An 18,116-nucleotide genomic window follows, 5' to 3' on the forward strand; every position below is an offset into this window, starting at 1 on the left:
TGCTTTTGCTGCCATTTTTTTTTACTCTCCTGAACATTTGCCTTTTTTGTAGATACGCGGTCTTGTCGCCCCAGCCACACAATGTAAAGACAAAAGTGCAACAGTAATATAGAGATTTTGCAGAATTAGATTTTCTTGGAAAAAAAAAATCAGGTTTTGCAAACTATTTCAATAAATCATTTAGATACAAAATACATTCAGTTGTTGCATTTTCTCTTTTAAATTGTGTACGACATGTTCCATGTTGCAATGCTGTCTCAATAAACATAGTTAATAGTGCTTGATGAGATGACAGCCCTTTCTTGCTGAATACAGTTAGATTGAAGGTATTGCAAGAGATTACAGGATGATGACACTGGGTACAAGATACTCTCTGTTTAAGCTCCAAGTGAGGAAGTCTTTTTCTGTATAGAGTGCATATCATATGGCGAAGACGAAAGACTCCAAGAGTGGTATGTGGAAAAATCAGTTTTTGTTTGTCTGTTTCTAACATGTGTTGCTCCTCTTCTCTATCACCATACAATCTTGTGTCCAACAGACCAGACTGGACTCCCTGAACCAGATCCTGGCCCTCCTTCACGGTAACCAAGACGACAAGACCAAGGACAGGACCAACATGCCAGAGAGTCTCTTCAGTTCGTTCACCCTCCTCACCTCAGCCCACTTCCAGTTCATGCTGGGTGCCTTTGGTCTCGACACACTCGACGCCTGCAACGGGGACGCAGCACACTTGATGCAGCTCTATCACTATAGCGTAAGGAAGATGTTTTTCTTCCTTCTGTTGTGGCCCAGAAACCCAGTGACATTTTGCTGTCGCATGACGTCCATTGCTCATTCTCTGTTTTCTCATCTCTGACCTATATAAACTTTCAAAGTACTTCTCCTTTGTCAATTGCAAACCAATTTTAATCTCTTTTTGCTATTAAGCTAGATTAAGTTAAAGTAGGCGACAATCTATGAGTGAATGAAGGTGAATTTAATCAAACTGCCTTTAGCTGCACTAAACAAATCTCAACTGATGTAAAGCAAACTCCGGACCTGCACGAACTTATCTATTAAAGCTTAAGATAAATCTCCATGCTTGATACATTTTTTCTGTATTCAGATTGTTAGTGTGAATGTGAAGAAATAGACTCTTTTCTTCGCCCACAGGATGGGATCCGATCAGCCGTGAGACAAACACAGGAACAGATCAAGACCGTAGCCCATAATATATGTAACCACCTGGTGACTGTACTGGCTGAGAGAGCATCAGAAATGTCTGTCAAGAAGAGTGAGTCTTTCTTTCATTCATTCATTCATTCATTCTTTCATTCATTCATTCATTCAGTCAGTCATTCTTTCTTTCTTTCTTTCTTTCCCTTCTTTCATTTTTTTATGTTATCTGTCTGTCTTTCTGCATATTTGTATGTCTGCATTTTTTCTTTCCTTCTTTCTGTCTGTCTGTCTGTCTTTCCTTATGTTTTTCTTCCTCCACTCTCTTCAATATACAAATAGTATTGGATTACCATGATCCTTCGATAATGCAATAAATACATGTGATGCATTGAAAGGTAAAATGTAGAGAAAACAGACCGTTCGACCCATCATCGGGAGGTGATTCAGCATTGTATAGTTCAGTGGTGTGTAGTATAGTGTAGTATGCTGTTCCAGCCAAGCTGACAGCAACTAAGATACTACCCTTAGTCATTCTTGAACAATGGAATCCATTAATTCAGTATAATAGTATGGAATATTTTACTATGCTGTATGATAATAAAGCCCCTCTTTCATTTTGCAGTTTACAATGAAATGGACAATAGAGTTACATTGTTGGAATTTCTGTACTTATTGAAAAACTGTAGTAACACTATGGTATTTAATGTTTAACTAAGTTGAATTTCTGTTGTTAAATATCATGAAATCATCTTGTTACCACTTCCGTTGTGAGTTAGATGCCTAAGGTCATCCCAAAGGTCAGTAAGTGATTGTTATGTCCACCCCCCTTCTACGTGTAGGTGCTAAGCATAGGCTGACCCTTGCTACTGTCTTCGCCCTGAGTGTCAAGTACCAGCCAGCTGACCTTGACCTGGCCATCTCCAGTGGTATCTTACCCCTCCTTGCTGAGCTGTGTGGGGGGCACACTGCCCTGACCCGCCCCCTGCACCCCTCCCTACTGGCTCTACAGGTGCCTGGGGGTGCCCCGCCCACACTGAGGGTACTGCAGGTAGCCAGCATGCGTCTTCTGCAGGTGCTAGCCATTACAACAGGGTTAGTATGTCACATTGTAATGCTTGAATCATTTTTGCTTTCTCTTCACAGCCTGAAGACAGGAGCAATGACACAGCTTGACAGATTTTATTTTTATGCACTTTACTGTATAGGCCACATATTTTGCAGAGTCTTTTATTTGTTTGCGAATTTTCTGAGTCAGGTGCAATTCGCAAATTTAACAACTTGCAAAAATATTGTTAACTCTGATCCTGACATGAATTTGACATGCTTATGTATATTTCTCTGTCCATTGAAGTATTCCAGGTCAGGAATTTAACCACTCTCGAAACAGTCTCAAAAAAATTAGATTCACGAAATGTACAATATTGTATGCGTTGTACAGTACTCCTCTTGATAGATTATTGTTGATATCTGCACTGTATTATTGCTAGAAATTCAAGCTGTTCTTGTATACTAATCAAGTGAATGTCTCTGTTTCTCAATGCAGCTGCATGTGTGCCATGTTTGTTATTCCAGGAAACATCAGCTCTTGTAGTAGGTATTCTGATGGTGTGGATAAATGACACAGTGAATGTGTCATACTGACTGAGAGTTGCTATTGTTGAAGTCTGTAGTGGAAAGCATTCGATCTGTAACCGCAACCCAGTTTCCCAGTGTAGGTTTGTAGTCAGTAATCTTTAAGACTAAGCTCATTATTAATAGAAATATCTCTAATCTGTGTCGTTATCACCTTGTTGACAACCATCATCATATTTTACAATGTAGTATATTAAAAACACCATAAAAATGACTGACATGGCACAATGTGTATTACATCTGTGCAGGACATATGCTCACCAGCTGGACGACAGGATTGTCCAGTCTGTGGTAGACCTCCTCTGGGACCAACTGGACAGTCTAATGTCCATGGCTATCACTGACCCCAAGATGACCCACAGTCTGAAGACCAAGACTGGTTCCATGTCTGAAATGGACAGCGAGCAGTCTAAGACTGACTTCAAGACTTCCAAGTTTGCCCCAAAAGGTAACAGCATCCTGGATTTACATTTAACATCATGGGATAGAGCATGTTCTTGTGCAGTTGATGAATTACATGTCACTTTCTTGCAAACAATGTATATGCAGTCAAACCTGTCTATAGCAGTCATCTGAGAGAGAAAGAAAAGAATGGCCTTTACAGACATGTGGTCACAATAGACGGGTTCTGACATTTTGAGTGTGTCACATACATGTACATTTACATGTCGTCGCTGGGGTGACAAAACCTCGTATCTCAAAATTGTCAAATGTTCAGGAGAGCGAAAAAACATGGCGGCCAAAGCACTATAGTGAATGGGAAAGCCTTCTCTTTGACATGTCATGGTGGCTTCATTTTTGGAGTAAGACAGTTAGGATTTGGCCAAGACATCACTTGACCCATTATTTGACCATTAAGCTAAAAGAAACAAATTTTGACATTTTTGAGATACGAGGTCTTGTCACCCCAGCGACGATGTATTATTGTTGCAGACGCGTTATTATGCCTGAATGGTAGCTGATCGCAGCAGTGCCAATCATCGAACTGTTTGCCATGCATGACCAGCATACCTGCAAAGCAGAAAAACATGCTGAACTATTGGCTGTGGGATACAGTCTACTGAGGATACAAAATTGTTGGCCGCTGGCCACTTTAGACAGGTGTCCATTTTGCACAGGGTCTGCAACATGGTTTTTCTCTGGGGGGGGGGGGGATTTATAAGTGGCCGCCATACGGCAGGTGGGTGCTATAGATGGATGGCCGCTGAGGCAGGTTTGATTGTATTTCTCAGTACTCACAGATTCTTTTGGTCCTTCCTCTTTATCTCTCAGACAGGGGCCACAAACCTGTAGGCAAGCGCACACGGCAGGCAGCCCAAAACGCACTTGGTGACTTCTTGGTGTTTCTCCGCCGGGTGTCCAGCTGTGAAGTCGTCCAGTCCAAGATGGCTGAGAGTCACTGGACAGACATCCTACTAGCGGTCATCGGCTATCATTCTCAGTCAGGTGAGATAGAGAAGAAGTGGTGAGGAAAATTAATTGTAACCCAAAAGTGTATTGTATTTGTGACCTTTCATCACAAAATCACCAAAATTTGCATGTTCCGATTTCGTGTGCAAAATTGAAATAAGTAGAATGGGTCAGCCTAGTCAGTCTGTTGGGTGTTTTTTTTTTCATATTTTCTGAAGGAGCAATTCTTCTACATAATTCTAAAGTTTGAGATCAGAGAACCAGTGGCAGATTGTGTTTTTGCAGTTTTTCCAGAACACTTTTTTTGTGTGTGGAATAAGTGTGATTAGGTTTTGTCATAGTGGCAACCTTTAATTTCTCAAGAAACCTTTACACATTCTTCACTTTCAACTCTGATAGCTTTTGAAAGGATGATGCTACTGCTCTGAAAGTTAGTTTTAGTCATGAATACACTATTACTTGTAGAATGAGTCGATAGAGTTTGCAAAATTTCAGCTTTATCTGGTACAATTGTATTCCGTATTACTGTGGTTACATGAGTTTTACATCCTGATTTTTATCCCATTATTTACACTAGGGCACAGCTTTGTGAGATTAAGCCCTTGAATTGACCCCAGACTTCAAGGTCTCTTTTCTCAGTACACACTTTTCCAGAGTGTGTACTTTCTTTCTATTATTAAGATAAGTTGGGAAGTCCATTTATATTGAATTATACATCATTCTAAAGCTTAGAGTCTGGTCTTTCAGAATCTGTCCTTAACCTGAAATCCATGTCTGGCAATCTTTTGGGGGTTTTGTGATGCAGGGTCACATTCGGGAATGTTGCTTGTTGGCTTGTAATGGCTGCTAAAACTTTGGGTCTCAAAGGCACCATTTTGTGTGTGGATGATAACATTGACTTTCTTCCACCCGACAGGACTGCCTCGCATCAACAACCTCAGAACGCGCCTCCTTGCTCTACATCTACTTGAGACAGTTCTACCTTCCCTAAAGACTCTGAACACATCCCAGCAGACTCAGGCAAGCCATGCTCTCTTTCTTTCCCTTAATTTCCTTTCCTCATCCTCCTCCATGTGCTGTTCTCTTTGCCATCCTCTTCAGCCCCTCCCCAGCCCCTCCCCAGCCCCTCAGCCCCGCCCCAGCTCCTCCCCAGCCCCTCCCCAGCCCCGCCCCAGCCCCGCCCCAGCCCCTCCCCAGCCCCGCCCCAGCCCCGCCCCAGCCCCGCCCCAGCCCCGCCCCAGCCCCGCCCCAGCCCCGCCCCAGCCCCGCCCCAGCCCCGCCCCAGCCCCTCCCAAACCCCGCCCCAACCACGCCCCAGCCCTGCCCCCTTCTGCTATGCTCCCAAATTCCTTTCTCTCATCTCTTCTTAGTTTTGATTTGAGATTAAAATCTTTGAGACACCATCAAATGCTTTGATTTGTTGAAAATGTTTGTTGGTATTTCGTGTGAAACCACTGTTTTTGATGGGCAGGGAAATAAGAATAGACTTATTTTCATTCAGTGGTCTAGTGACAAGAGCTAATTTTGATACGGTGTCGTGTCTGATGATTGGAGAGAGAAAGGGAGAGTAGGGTAAACTAAAGTTTCATGAAACCATAACCCTGATTGTCAGAATATAGATAATGAACCACACAGCATTATGCCTCACCATGTTATGATATCCAACACATTGATCAAACATACTGTAAAATGAGGAATGTTCACATACATTTTAATTTTGCAAATTTTGCAAGAGCCAAGATTCGCGAAATTAAAATGCACGTGAAAATTCTTGTCTACCCTCTATGCATTGAATGTTTATAGAGGCAACTCAAGAAAATTTCATGCCGCGAAAAAGGCCGTCGGCTCCAATTTGTGAAAATTTCATGCCGCTAAATTATTGTGTTTTACAGTAATCAGTTACTCTGAATGTCTTTTAGCTTCCGTTCCACATCAATCATGACCCCTCACCTTTGACCTTTTCAAAACTCCAGGTCATTCAGCAGCTTCTGACCAACATATCGGACAGCATGTGGCGCGCCCCATTGGCCACTGCCCAGCACAAAGCCAGCCAGCTGCCAGCCTCCACTGACCACAGTGGCTTGACCAGCACTGGACTGGACTCACAGCATTCAGTGCCAGGCCAGGGAGGTCAGTCTCTGTCCACTCAGACCAGTGACACAGACCCCATGGGGAGCAGCATCAACAGTGGTAAATTCTGATTTAGTCGTGTAGCTTTACACGAAGCACAACTGATCAGTATTAAGTAACGTAAAGCGTATCTGTTTAGACATACACAGTATAGATAATCTATTTAGTGGCAAATGTGCATTCTAATAGAAACTAGTTGATTTTGCATATTTTTACTCATTCATTATCATACAAACCAGCAGAGATATAAATGAAACATGAAGAATTCCCGAAACCTGTATTTACAGCGTATGAATTAGATTCTGCTCTTTCCCCATTAATGAGAGTGACTATTGCGTGAGTATGTTGCATTGCAGCAGCTGATTCCTTTTGTTTGTGGATAAGTGTCAGGAGGGAATCAACCATATTCTAATGTTACTACCATGACAAGTTATAGCCGAATTCATGTACACATTATGTGTCAATGTTATGGGAGTCCTGTAGCGTCTCAATGGTATATCTTCCATGTGATCACATTTGGTATTGTTTGGATTAAGCATTTCTTGTGTTTACCGTTCCTCAACAAAAATTACTCTCAACCCATTTAGTTATATCTTTACATCGCCTTCACCACTATGCCTGATATTTTGATATCTGTTCCTTTTTTAATGTGATATCTGTTACAGCTGATAAATGGCTTGTCATGGAAGACATGCTGTGATAGTATTTCAAACATCCATGGCTGTCTGAGTGTTTCTTTGTGCCTTACCAAGTGCAGGGTGGTCCACGAGGGGTTTTAGCATGTCACTGCAACATGCTCAAATTCTTGTGCGACATCCTCAAAAGCTAGCAACATGTTGCGCAACATCCTCAGGAATTTGCAACAAGCTCAAAATAAAATGTATACAAACATATGTGCAAAACATGTGCAAAACATAAGAAAATCAAACTACCTGGTACTTAAGATATTTGTGTGCAAAAGTTGAGAGAGAACGTTGAATGTAAGCCGCACAAAGAGAGTTAAGCTGCGAAATATTGCGTACTACGTGTTCATTATGTGCACTCTGTGGACATACAATTTCTTCAATATTCTCAGATTCTGAGCTTGCAACGTGCTCAAATTTCAAGTTGTGGACCACCCTAAAGTGAATGTTTTTCTTTGTAGCTATGGCATACAATGCTTTGAAGGACAGAAGTGATGATAATCTTTTTCTGATCTGCATCTTGTAGGGGATGAGGATGAGGAGGATGATGGTCTCATCCTTCAGGATGCAGTCTTTGACCCAGACAAGACTGTGTGCTGCAGTGTGGAAAACAGCCACACCCTGGTCCATGGATCGGGAGGGCGTGGCTATGGCTTGGGGGCGACAGGAATCACAGCAGGTTGCTACCAGTGGAAGGTGAGCAGGCCCCACCCCTCCCTTCCATATTATCTCTCTTTCTCTCCTCTGTGTCAGTCTCTCATTTTTCTCTGTCTGTTTCCTGATTAACTGATTATAAATGCAGTGCATTTTCTGTGATATCAGTACATTTTACATTTATACTTTATATTTAAGGATATGAAATTTTCTCAGTTTATTGAATTACATAATTTACCATAGGTATTCCAGTATTGCATTTAAATTGAAAAAACAAACAGACAGGCAATTTCAAGATTTTATTTACAAATGATATGACAAGTTGTGAAGCGATGACATCATGAACTCACTATTTGCATAATGTTTATGTTGACTCTTAATTAACTGCTTTGTGAAAGTTCACACATTCATAATTTCCCTAATTTTTATCCTATTATGATCAGATTTTTGCAGTTGTTCTTTGAAGACTTTACTCTTTCCTTCCAGACTACCTTTAATGGTTCAGATGGTTCAGAATTTCCCTTCAATTCATTTTATGTTTTGTTCGTGTCATAGTTTCATGTGGTGAAAGAGAACAAGGGGAATGAAGGGACTTGTGTTGGAGTCTCTCGCTATCCCGTGAGAGACTTCAGCCACCGTACTACGGCAGACATGTGGCTCTACCGGGCCTACAGCGGTAACCTCTACCACAACGGTGAGCACACCCTCACACTACCCGGCTTCACCCAGGGGGACTCTGTCACCTGTGTGCTGGACATGGAGGCCCGCACTGTGTCCTTCGGCAAGAATGGAGAGGTGAGATATTTTCATTTTGCAGGAGGCCCTCGCTTGTCGAATCAGTACAGATATATTACACAAGAATCTTGGGCAAATTAATCATTGGGTAACTCGCCAGTGCTGGCCAAATCTGGATAGGTTCAGTCTGAGCAATCTAGGGTAACACAGGTCTCATGATGCATGTATGTTCAAGCCTTCAAAGTGGTTATTAGTTAGTTAACTATGGCACATGCATTTTCAAACCTTCAGAGTGATGATCAGTTGGTTAACTATAGGGCAATGGGCAGGAATGTAAATAGGTTCATATAGGAATCTTTTAGAATGGTGATTGGTTGAGAGTGATGTACTGTACAAGAGGTGCATAGTTGTAAGTTGTTATTTTTCTCTCGGTTTTAGTTGAGAAAGTATTTCAAATAAAATTGAATTTCACTTTGTTTATTTGTTAAAAGAAAATCAGAGATGACTCACTGGAGTAGAGTATCTAGAACATATTTTTTTTTTCTTTCCTTCTTTATAAATATTTCCCTTTTTTTTTTCATTACTATGTTAGGAGCCTCGTCTGGCATTTGAAGACATAGAAGCCACCGAACTCTTCCCTGTAGTCATGTTCTACAGCAGCAATCCTGGTGAAAAGGTATTTCGTTAAACAATACTGTTGATGACGTGTATGAAAGGCTTCAATATCCCTCGTGAGACATAGATTGGCAGTGTTTATTCAGATGTTGGTCTTCTTTTGTAAGTTTTCCCAGTATCCACCAAAGTCACTCAAAATGTTACTCATTACCAGAGACATGTTAGTCAAACATTATCCCAGTTGAAAAGGTGCAGCAGCAAAGAGTGAATAAAATTCTGAAATATTTTATTTTACTCTCATGTGTAGATATAACATCATAACCATCAATTTGATATATGAATGGATTGGATTCAGGTATGACAACTCCAAACTACTGTTAGCCTGCTTCTCTTTTGCGACAGTAACGATGTTATGCAAATGAGGGATACATCCCTTGTGTAACATGGGTGTACATGATTGCCTTTTCTTGGTATAACATTTTTACAGTAAACTGTGTGTGTAAATGCATAAAATGTTGTCCGTTGGTTTACATTTAAGTCTGATATTTTTTGTCTTTCATTATGTGGTACAGTCGTAGCATAGTTCACTGTCCAAAATGGCTGAAAACATGCAGGGTGTTCCTTGCTTGTGACATATCATAAATGTGTTTTGAAATGAAATTATACTTTCTTGTTCCTTACAGGTTAAAATTTGCGACATGCAGGTCAGGGGAGCTCCACGCGACCTTTACCCCGGTGATCCCCTCTGTGCCCCGATGACCTCAATAATGACAGAGGCCCACATCTCCCTTGTTAACTGGCTCCATCGCAATGAGTGCTGGAGGGGCGCGGTAAATGACTGCCTCCTAGGGTGCCTGGAGAGCATCCGCCCCATGCTGGGTCACCTGCAGAGTGAGCTCGTTGCCGGGTGTGGTCCAGGAAGGGGCGGGGCCAGGAATGCTGGCCTGAGAAGAGGAACTAGCGGAGAGGAAGAGAAGGACTCAGTGAGTGAAAAGACGTCGAGTCAGAATCTCAACGATGTCAAAGTTGATGATGGAAGGCCAGAAGATGTACCTGAGGTCAAAAGTGAACCTGAGGTCAAAGGTGAGCCTGAGGTCAAAGGTGACATGGACACGCCCACTGTACCCATAGAAAGGAGTGATGCTGATGTGACAGTGGACAGTGACGGGATGGAGGGAGTGGACAAGGTTGATGAGACAGACACAACAAACAGAACACCTAGTGTGTCTCTTGCTGACCTTTCAACTGATGACCATGGACCAGATAAGATAGAAGAAACAAAAGACTCCCCAAGGAAGGATAACGAGGAGGATGAAGCAAAGGAGGATGGAAAGACAGATGGAACAAAGGATGAGACAGAAGAGAAGAAAGAGGAAGACAAGAAGGAAACTGAATCACCTGAAATAAGAAGTGAGTGTGTAAAGATGTGTTTGTGCATACGTTTCCTTAGAAAACTTGCAAATGTTGGCTTAAGGTCATTTTTATTGTACATGTAGTTGTGATGACCTAAACTAAGGACATGACACTGTTCATTTGTCAGGTAAGGAGCATTTGCGTATGATCATTACTCATGCATGTCCAAGTTTGTCATTTACATTTACATAGTACTAATATCTGATTATTGTAAAGCAGTATGAAATATGGAACAGTGCTACAATGAAATGAAATGTTTTCATGTATCTATTGTTATGGTAATCATTTTTTTTTTCATTAAAGAAGATTTCAGGGTGTCATTATATCATCAGTAGTGAGAAAAATAAGAGCAAAAAAATTATATCAAAAATTACATGCTTTTATTAAAGCCACTGTTTACCATTGGGGGCAGTGATTAAAAAAAAAGATGTTTGAGTTATAACATTTGATGCATATGTATAGTTCAGTTGTATCACAAAACATCTTACCTTATAGAAATTTTGTAATGTTTAACAATACTTAACATTGATTATACTGAGTAACACTTTGACATTGTTTTTATCCTTAATTCACATTTTAGAACTATTTCAAAACAATAAAGCTGTTATTTTTCTCATCTGCAAATGGTAGATAGTGACTTTAATGATACAGGGCATTCATACTACTCTCTAACTTCATGACTGCCTGAGTGAAGTAAAGGAGTGATTGATATGTGGATAGGAATAGACATGACACAATGTTTCTCACCATCTGAACCAAGCTGTGGAAGCCAGCTGCCGAAGGGTGTGGCCAGCGCTAGCTGTCATTGGAGGCATCGATAGGGGGCTAAGGATGGGAGGGCGCTGTATCCACCGGCAGAGCTCCAGGGAGGCGGTCCTCCTGGGCGTTGCCAAGGTTGGAAACGCATCGGCCAAGGTCCAGTGGGATGAAGGAGATGCCAGCATCAGGTATGAGAGTCACATCACTACTTTCCAGTCATACTCCCAGTGTAGAGATACTGTATGCATGTTGTCTCTTGAGTGCCAAGACTTTGTATCTCACTTGGCATATATTAAAAAACCTCGTAACTCAACTTTAGATGTCAGTAATACTAATTGATTTTTATAACAGAATAATTATCAATGTAATCTAAAAAAAAAACCCAAAGTTTCTACGTTATTTGATGTCAACATTAATATTATTTTTCCAACAAAAAAAAAAGGAAAAAAAGTGAAAATGAAAAAAAAAAACAACATTGCTCTCCTGAAAATAAATGCTTTTTGAGATACGAGGTCTTGTCAACCCAGGGATGATATGAAATATGGCTGTTCCTGTACAGTGGAAACGTATGTGTGTATAATTCCATGATTGATAGAGTGGCAGTTGTAATGATGTAGATCAGAGTATTGTTACAGTGGGTAGTTCATTTTTTGATATGTAGTAAGATTGAAAGTAGCCAAGGTGTAAGAATTCTCACTCACATTCATGGTATTGTCTAATGTAGTGTTAACTGTCCACTCCTCCCTTTCACTCAATCATCTCTCTCACTGTCTCCTTTCAGTGATAGTGCAATAGCAAACCTTGAGGCAGTGATGCCAATGATCTTTGACACCAGCCGGCTGCATGGCCTGACTCCAGCCCTCCTTTCAGACCTAGCCCTCCTGTCCGGCTTGGCTGAAGAGTCCCCCAAGACATCCCCCAGGGAAGGGCTGGGGTCGAGAGAAGGGATGGGGTCCAGGGAAGAGGTGGGGACCAAGGAAGGGACCGGTTCCCTGGTGGAGAGAGAGTCTAGGGAACGAAGGAGTAGGGAGGATGAGCAGGAGAAGGAGGAGATGTTGGAACGCTCTCTGGATGATGATATAGCAAAAGCCATGGATGAAGAACAGCATTCAGCAGGTTAGTTGGCTTAATCCCTTGTGTATTTTGAGTGCAAATTGGCACAGAAAACCCCATAGCATTCTAGACACTGTCCAAACTCACTGGCATAGAAAGGGTTAGCATTGGTGTATTAGAGACATTTTGGCATGAGTCTTTCATATACTAGTGCCTCCAAAACTCTCTTATATATCTCCAAAACTAAGAGTGATCAAAAACATTTCATATTAAATTGTTATTTTCTTTTATTTCGGTGTTTGTGCTTATCAGCAATATGCTTGCTAATCTGTTAGGGATTGCAATCTGTACAAGAAAAATTAGACAAGTAAGGAAGATTGGGTATATGACTGAATGAAATGAACCAAGGAGACTGAAGTACCACTTCATCGAGGAGTTGCAAAAGTGGTAGAGTTTTGACAAGTAATGCCACATGTTTGTGGCATTGAGCACTTAATGATGTTTGAATGGACTAAAGCATATTTCCTCAGCATCATTTGACACCTGTTAATGTCCTAACATTATTTTTTTTTTCGGGGGGGGGGGGGGGGGGAGGGGGAGGGGTGGGAGTCAAGACCCTCATTTCAACAAATGTAGATGAGCAATAAGCTCTTGAAATTCTTCCGTCAAGGTGTTTTATTGCAACTGAGTGACAAATTGCCCTACATTGACGTAAATAAGCACTGAATTGATCAGTGGTTGAGTAGTAGCCATGATAAAAAATCATGGGCGTACATACTCAAGCAGGATTTGAACCTATGGCCTCCTGATTTCCGGACAGGCATCATCACCACTAGACCACCGAGCTTCTGCCCGACGGCAAATGTTGATTCTAATACTTAAAGCATGCAGCGGGTACTTATTTACGTCAATGTAGAGCAATTTGTCAATCAATTGCAATAAGCAATAACGTCTTCATGCATCTTCCAAAGACTGTTAATGTGGGCATGTTGTGTAAACAATTGTAACACAGCAAATAAAAATGTGTATCCATCTTATGTTTTCTTTGTATGTCATTGTGAATGTAACCTTTAGACATGGCCATAACTGTTTGTCAGTGTCTGTTTTGTCTTTGCAATGCTGTCGTATTGTAGACTCTTCACAGCAGGTGAGTTCTGTCCAGCTCAAGCTAGCCCTGGAGGCCATCTCTGATGCTCCGTCAAATGAAGACACGCAACCAGCTCAGTCCCCTGAGACCTCGGGCACAGGTTCTGAAGTCGCTGACGAGGAGGAGAAACCTGCATCATCTGCCGTTTCCGTGACGACAGACATGGTGGAAGAAGTCCTCCAGAGCATCACGCAAGACATCCACGCCATGAGCTCCAGCGAAACCACCCCACCGGCCACGGACATCAAGACGGTCTCCACCGCTCCGACGATCAGCATGTTTGACGATACCAATACTCGCCCTGCCACGTCAGTCACAATGTCCATCAGCACTGCCACCATTCACCTAACCATCCCTGCAAACAAGGCATGCGACTCTGCCTTGCCTGATGGAGCTACAACAGAAGGAACCACAAACTCTAGTGACACAGCAGTCAGTTCAGAAGGTGAGACTCATTGGCTGCAAGTTTGACTTGTATATCTAGGCTCACACCAGGACTTAAACTTATAGGCAGTCAGATATATTCATGTTTCAGTTACTCACCCTCACTGCTGCATATAAAAAATATCAAAGCAGTGATCATTATTGCCTGAATATCTTTCAGTGTGGAGAATAAGTTCATTTGTTACTTGTGTTGCTTTCACATTTACTGAAAAGCCAAATGAAGTTTATGTTCAAAAGAAGCGAAGCTGTCTGAAAGTACAGTGAGGATTATTTATGCATTCCCATTCATTGTGAACAGACTCCAGATGGAATCTATGCAAAATGTCAGATATGAAGTCTGTATCCCTCCCCTTTCATAGTTTATACTTGTAAACAGTTCATTTTCAAATTCTTAAAACTTGGAAAGACTGTAGTATCTCCAGACCAAATACCAAACTGTTCTTGCATTTCCATGTTTACAAGAAGCTCAAATATCTTTAAAATGTTCATTTTGTCTCATTGCAGCAAAGAGTACTGTTAGCAGCAGAGAAGAGCCAAATCCTGCCCCAGAGACCAGGGGCAGTGTCAAGACCAAGTCTGCTGATCCCATTGAACAGGCCAAGCTGGAAATTAAACAAGTCATGCTTGCATATATCAGGGTGAGATCTGACCGTCCACTCTGACTGGACACTAAAGAATGTTGTGGTCACTTCAAGCAATATGAATAGGGACAGTTAGTGACCATTACCACTGAACAGATTGCTTACTGTTTATCTCTGAAATTTGATATGTAGAGACATCATATTTGAAGGAGTAATATTTGATGTGTGCATTGAATTGTCTGCAAGCCTTTTGTTTGTTTGTTTGTTTTTAATTTCCCCTGTTTTCCCCCGATATTTTTCATATTACACCAAGTGCACTGAAGTAGCACATTATGGCTGCACAAGGAATAGAATTGCCAGTATGTGAATCTTCATCACTATATTAACTTATACAATTTTAGGAGCTTGTGTCTGTAAGTATGATTGGAGTGGTATGCTTGTGTTTAGACTTAACAAGAGTTTTATCTTTGGTCGTGGATGATAACATTTTTCTAGCTTAAGTTTGATGTGTCAAAGTTCAGGGTAACATGTAGCTGCAAGGATGTTCAGTATGTTATTCTGTCATTAGTGGTGTTTATTGCAAATTCTCCCACCCTCTTCAGGTTGGGGCCATGAAATCCCTGAGCACCATTATGGGATGCAGTAAGTATGCCGAGATGCTCCTTGTACCAAAGACTGAAACCTCCAGTAAGTCAGCAAAGCGTCAGACCAGCAGAGACAAGTCCTCACCATCATCCTCATCCACCCCGTCATCGTCGACCACGAGGACCAAGTCGCCCGGCGAGTTTTCCGACTCGCCACGGGAGAGCACGGAGGAGCTGCGTACCACGCTGCGCTCCATCATGCGACGCCTCGTCAAGCAGGCTGTGCTGCCCTCGCCCATCAAACGGGTCGTCACTGTCGCTGAGCTGGAAAGGGCCCAGGCCATGCTACTCAAGGTCACAGCAGGGGCGCCATTCGCACTGGAAGAAGGGGAGGCAGCGGGCAGGGATGGTATGTTCAACGTTATCAAAGCACTTTATAAATGGATTAGGGAATTCTTGCAATCTTATTGGGCAATTGCCATATAATTATTTCTCACTGACTGCGTTTTGATATTAACAGAAAGCTTGATTTTCCATGCATCTGGAAGAGTACGGTCAGTGCACATTTAGTCATATTTTGGGGACTTTTTGACCTATTTTATAAAACAGATGACTCGTGGTTTCTTTTTTCACAGATTTTTAGGCATTGCATGCTCGCAGTACCTCTAAATTATACGAACCCACTTGCTACAAATGACTTGATTAACCAAATGCAAATAAAAATTTGGCAATGTACATTTACATCTATTGGCACTGAAAGGGTGAAAAGAGTTAACATTTAGTCAATCTACTGTATACGCCAAATATTTTGCGAGGTTTTTTTTTTTTTGCAAATTTCTCGAGTCAGGGGCTATTCACGAAATTAAAGACACATGAAAATATTGACTCCGATCAGGCTATGAGTGTGATGTATGCGTATACACTGTACATACATTTCTCCATTTTGTACAAGACTCCACAATCACAAATTTAAACACTCGCGAAATCGTCGGGAAGTTCTGATTTGTAAAAATTTAGAGTCGCGAAATATATGGCATGTACAGTATTCAGTCAACATTCTCACTTTCCATTCCTCATCAAGCAATAGTGATCTCAGAAGATTTGGAGGTTTTACATCAGAGGGAAGGCATCTCAAATCTTGGTCTTTTTTTTTTTTATCATAGATCCTCTCGCTGCTCCATCAAAGCCCTCCCAGTCTCCGCCCCTAGATTCCGGCACCTCCCAGGGAGGGGAATCCCTGGACCAATCCCAAGATGAGGGGCTGTCCCTTGCACCTGTTTCAGCTCCACCCACTCCATCTTCAACCCTCCCACCAGCCTACCGCCGTCCAAGGCGCATCACCAACACCCCTGTCATAGCACGCCGGAAGCCAACCAGACCACCGAGGGTACCAGCAGACACTCCACCACCCTCGCCTGATCCCTGTGAGATCAGCCGAGAAGCTGCAGCATGTAAGGATTAAAGACAAGAATTTTATTCCAGTATATTAGCTGCACTGTTATGTTTCAGGGTCTCGTTTGTTTATAATGCTGGTATACCATGGAAAAAGATCACAGCATAGACTTCAGCTCACCAAATTTGTATATCAGTGATAAGATAATTGATACAGTTCTGATAGTACATCAGTATTCCTTTTCAGAACTAAGCCAATATACACATATCTACAATTTCTCATTTAACCCAGTGCAAGTGCAGACTTCAATAATATGAGTCAGTTGTGTCAACATTAAATGATTCACTTGTATCGTGTTTTGTACTTTTATTTATGCATTCATGTTTGCTCCAAGATTGAAATAGATTTTTTATATCTCATAGACAGTACAAACTAAGCTGTTTGTTGACTTTATATTAGAAGATGTTACTACTGAGATATTTCATAGTAGAGTGTGACATATTAGTAAGAACCCCACAGAAGACAATGGGCGAATGATGCCAACCCCTTGTGTTTCACTCCATGTGGCTAGCAATAGTCAGCAAACAGTATCGACCAGGTGCATTGTGCCTTATGAAGAAGAAGAAGAAGAAGAATGGCACTGTGTTTGAAATGTACGAAAAATGATTGTAATTTATTGATGCTTGTATATGTAACAACCTTGTACCATCTCACCTTATCACATCTTTACCTTCTGATTACCTCAAATTTTCCCTTCAGCAGCAAGATTAGCAGGAAGGCGAGCAGCCTCACCCCCTCCCCCGCCCATTGCTGCCCCCCTTCTGGAGATGGGATTCCGTATGCCACACATTCAGGAAGCTCTTGAAGCCACGGGTAATATACCTCAACTATCAATTCACCAACTCCAGGGTCCAAATGCCTTCGATTAGATATCAGAGCAGATCCCATATTATGCTGCATGTGAATTTGAGCATAGTGCACACTAAAACTAAGTTGGTAGTTCCCCTGGAATTGCAAGAAAATTGTTGTGCCTCTATAATCTGTGAAAAGATTTACTTTCAACCTTCTCACTTTGTTCTGATTACTCGTAGAAATCATGTTTCTGAAATTATGTATTTTTGAGCAATAAGTCTCATAGTTATTGCAACAAGTTGGCAAGTTGTTGTACAGATGGAAGAATTTCATGAATTTGAAGTCTTGTAATTGTTATACATATTTTACAGTATGGTAGTTGATTTCAGTGGTCTTTATTTGTGATACTCTGACTAATAAAAGGAACAAAAGAAGGAAATAAAACCATGTATTCATATTGTGGTTGAATCTGAAATTTGCAAGATTTACTTTATGTGGCATTGCAATATTCTCTATGTTAATACTTCTCGGATAAACAGTTTGCTGTTGTTACTGTACTCATAATGTTTGTATGTTTGCCACAAATCCACGTCCCATTCCCACTAGGCACAAGAGGAGATCTTGACCCGGAACGCATCAGCGTCGTGGCAACCTGGATGCTGGAGCACCCTCAATCAAATCAACCGGCTGCAGAAGAGGACGATGAAGAAGGCATTGAGGACGTTGAGATCCGAGGGGCAGCCATGGGGGTGAACACCACAGCGCTGTCAGTAGAGGGATCGTTGATGTCTGAGGTGATGGGAGCATCAAGCGACAGGGAGTCCGGACTGGATGCTGGGATTGAGGAATCCATCTACATGTTGGAAGAGTAAG

At 41.7% G+C, this 18,116-nt stretch overlaps 1 protein-coding gene across 1 annotated transcript in view; it reads left to right on the forward strand.

Annotated features, from left to right (window-relative positions):
* Positions 1 to 18,116, forward strand: part of LOC140230553 (probable E3 ubiquitin-protein ligase HERC1) — a 72,075-nt gene that overhangs the window by 24,958 nt on the left and 29,001 nt on the right. Inside the window, exons 25-43 of the mRNA XM_072310698.1 lie at positions 539 to 754; positions 1,153 to 1,273; positions 1,998 to 2,250; positions 3,039 to 3,238; positions 4,063 to 4,236; positions 5,117 to 5,220; positions 6,174 to 6,390; positions 7,540 to 7,709; positions 8,223 to 8,462; positions 8,995 to 9,078; positions 9,701 to 10,427; positions 11,191 to 11,377; positions 11,971 to 12,305; positions 13,376 to 13,834; positions 14,338 to 14,471; positions 15,017 to 15,407; positions 16,162 to 16,449; positions 17,154 to 17,264; positions 17,850 to 18,111. Coding sequence (XP_072166799.1) covers positions 539 to 754; positions 1,153 to 1,273; positions 1,998 to 2,250; positions 3,039 to 3,238; positions 4,063 to 4,236; positions 5,117 to 5,220; positions 6,174 to 6,390; positions 7,540 to 7,709; positions 8,223 to 8,462; positions 8,995 to 9,078; positions 9,701 to 10,427; positions 11,191 to 11,377; positions 11,971 to 12,305; positions 13,376 to 13,834; positions 14,338 to 14,471; positions 15,017 to 15,407; positions 16,162 to 16,449; positions 17,154 to 17,264; positions 17,850 to 18,111 — 4,673 coding nt within the window. The remainder of the gene's footprint in view (positions 1 to 538; positions 755 to 1,152; positions 1,274 to 1,997; positions 2,251 to 3,038; positions 3,239 to 4,062; positions 4,237 to 5,116; positions 5,221 to 6,173; positions 6,391 to 7,539; positions 7,710 to 8,222; positions 8,463 to 8,994; positions 9,079 to 9,700; positions 10,428 to 11,190; positions 11,378 to 11,970; positions 12,306 to 13,375; positions 13,835 to 14,337; positions 14,472 to 15,016; positions 15,408 to 16,161; positions 16,450 to 17,153; positions 17,265 to 17,849; positions 18,112 to 18,116) is intronic.

Source organism: Diadema setosum, chromosome 7 (assembly GCF_964275005.1).
Source record: "Diadema setosum chromosome 7, eeDiaSeto1, whole genome shotgun sequence".
Classification (NCBI taxonomy): Eukaryota; Metazoa; Echinodermata; class Echinoidea; order Diadematoida; family Diadematidae; genus Diadema; species Diadema setosum.